Here is a 2,913-nt window from a genome sequence, read left to right as displayed (position 1 = left end):
TCCCCAGAACAGTTTTCAAGCTCACATTATCTGATTGCTGTGTTCACTGCCAAAAGGCTTACAAGCAGTATTCTCGCAGTGCTGCAGATCAATACATGGGTATTGATTTTGTGATATTGCTGGAAAGCACAGAGCTTCAACTGTACTCTTGAGAGCTCGAGTTTGAAAGTACAGTAATGTTTTTTAGCTTTTGTGCTTTTTCCTAAGCCAAGGATCTTCTGGTTTTGGTCTTGTATTTACATTGCACTCGGTGCATCTATGGACCCCTTCAAAATCTCCAGTTTGATTTCTGGATTTTGTGTCTGCTTATAAAATAAGGAATATGAGTAAAACACCCTCACGCATCAGAACAAAGGTAGTGCAAAAAAGGAAAAGATTGGTAAACGCCCTCACTCAATCTGCATTTACGTAAAATCAGAAAGAGGAAAAAAGTAGGGGACTGTATTGTTTGTGTCCATGAGAGTAAATGCTTTAGGAAGAAATATTACTGCCTTTAACTCTTTCCTGACTCTTTCTTTAAGTTACGTTGTCTTGGATAGTTAGTAGAACGTTTGATGAAACTTAGCTGTAAAATACCAATGGTTTTGAAGTTTTCTTGAATTACTGTAACTATGGACTATAAGCACTATCATATAAGATTTTCTAAAAACTAATGCTGATCAGCTAGATCAGTTGCTTAAAACAAGACAGTCTGAGTGCATTTTTTCTTAATGCAGACAACCTCTTAAGCAACCTGTATTTTCAATATCTTTTCCACCAGCTGTATCGCAGTGACAGTGACAGTTCGACTTTGCCAAGGAAGTCCCCGTTTGTCCGCAACACGCTGGAGCGGCGTACTCTACGGTATAAGCAGGTATACCTAGGAAACTGGCTTTTACTAAACTGCTCGAACACTGGCACTTCTATACTAAGCTTTCCTTCTGTACCTTAGGTTTTTGCTAAGCCTAGCAAACCATAGCTGCAGAACAACTGGGCGGAGAAGGGCCAGGAAGGCATGAAGGCATTCGTGTATAAATTGCATACAGTTTAGCCAGGTCAGCAGAAGTTCATCTCTTGCTGGTGTAGGCAAGTAGGCAGCCATGCCTCCCACTTTGTCTTAGAATGTAACTTAAAACCAGTATTGAGCTATTGACTCCCCTTAAGGGGTGTCTTGCTCAGTACAGTGTTTTCTGACGTCATGACTCCATTATGAGTTTTTTGTATTGCCTCCCTTTTATCATCATCATAACATGAAAGTTTAGTGTATAAACTTAAATTAGTTAAATATTTATAAGCCAAAAGGAGGTAGTAAGAAAGCATTAATTGAAAAAGCTGCTAACCCCTGCAGCTAATTAGCCTTTCTCTATGGGGTAAAAATAACCTCTCAAAAACATTGAGTCGAGAGAGACTGTGTGTGTAAAGTACAGAAAATGTACACTCTATATAGCTAAAGACAGACTGGGATACCATGTTGAGAATAATATATTGTGCATTTTATTTGAATCCTAATAACTCAGCAGTCCTGCAGATCATCTTTGGCCGAGCTTATGGCAAGAACGTCCTTAGACCTGGAGCTGGATCTCCAGGCATCCAGAACTAGACAGAGACAGCTGAACGAGGAGATATGTGTTTTAAGAGAGCTGAGACAGCGTCTGGAGGATGCCCAGCTCAGAGGGCAGACAGATCTACCCCACTGGGTCCTTCGGGATGAGCGGTTCCGAAACTTGTTGAAGGAAGCAGAAAGGCAGGTATGGTAACATGAGCACTTAGTATGTTCAGAAACTTTGGTTTTCAAAGTCTCACGATTGTGACGTGTCTGAAGAGCTGGTTTTACAGAACTTCAAAAAATGATGTTGCTTCTGTAGTCTTGATGTCAGTGCTATAAAAATGATCACATTGATTATTACCAAACTTTATGTATTTGAAGACAGTTACTGGAGAGTGGCTCTATTTGCTAGTGGCACTTTCAGTTTTGGTTTGGGTTTTTTTTAGATATTGGAACTTTAATAATTTCCTTACTTCTGATCTTCAAAAGAAATTTTGCTGATTTTTTTTTTTATAAGGAGTTGCAATGTTCCCTAAACATGTGATTTTATTTCCTTTTTTTTCCCCTATTCTTGGGGAAAAAAAAATTTGCTTATTGTGCAGTTTTTGCCTATTTGTCTTCGGATTATCAGAGATGAAGAGTGAGCCTAAATTTATTTTAGGGTCTTGTTTGACAGATCTACGTGTAATAAATTTCATTAGTTTAACACATATGTCTGAAGAGCATTAAGAAATGGAACAACATTGTCAGTCTTTCTAATTTGTAGCTTTTAAATGAGCAGCTATTTCAAACAATGTACTTGTATGGTATTACTCTGGTGCATGAGTGGGCAAAAAAATCTGGTAGTTTAACCTGAGTATTCCTGTGTTTTATTTAGTCACATGACCATTTTAAGCATTATATTCTTGTTTTCAGACTAGACAAACCAAATTTGAACATCACCAGGAGCAAGCAGCTGAAAAGATGCTAAAGAAAGCATCAAAAGAAATATACCAGTTGCGTGGGCAAAATCAGAAGGAGCCTATTCAGGTGCAGACTTTTAGGTAAGTGGTCATGCGTACTGAAAGAGAGAGGTTAAAGCTCTCTGAAGCACTTAACTTCAATTCTGTGTGTCTTCTATGTAGCCAGTCATTTTTAACTGTATATTGATTTGGACACAAGAGCTTCCTTTGCATTATATGTAGTGCAGAGAGCCAAAGCTAAGATAACATTGCAGAATTACAATTCAAAAGCACATGAAATTTAGCAACAAAAACAAAGTCCTTGAGTGCAAACATAGCTTTGGTGACTCTTTCAACTTAACCTCATCACTATTAAGATCAAATGATTTGTCAGTTCAGTGTTAGCCTGTAGGCATAAATAGCTTAATGTAATATATATGCATTGCT

At 38.0% G+C, this 2,913-nt stretch overlaps 1 protein-coding gene across 1 annotated transcript in view; it reads left to right on the top strand.

Annotated features, from left to right (window-relative positions):
- WWC3 (WWC family member 3) overlaps positions 1 to 2,913 on the top strand; it is a 58,955-nt gene that overhangs the window by 54,814 nt on the left and 1,228 nt on the right. Inside the window, exons 19-21 of the mRNA XM_008949066.1 lie at positions 761 to 853; positions 1,500 to 1,727; positions 2,441 to 2,568. Coding sequence (XP_008947314.1) covers positions 761 to 853; positions 1,500 to 1,727; positions 2,441 to 2,568 — 449 coding nt within the window. The remainder of the gene's footprint in view (positions 1 to 760; positions 854 to 1,499; positions 1,728 to 2,440; positions 2,569 to 2,913) is intronic.

Source organism: Merops nubicus, unplaced genomic scaffold (genome assembly GCF_000691845.1).
Source record: "Merops nubicus isolate BGI_N331 unplaced genomic scaffold, ASM69184v1 scaffold17181, whole genome shotgun sequence".
Taxonomy (NCBI): Eukaryota; Metazoa; Chordata; class Aves; order Coraciiformes; family Meropidae; genus Merops; species Merops nubicus.
The sequence above is the reverse complement of the archived record's forward strand: the minus strand, read 5'-3'. Positions and strand labels throughout refer to the sequence as shown.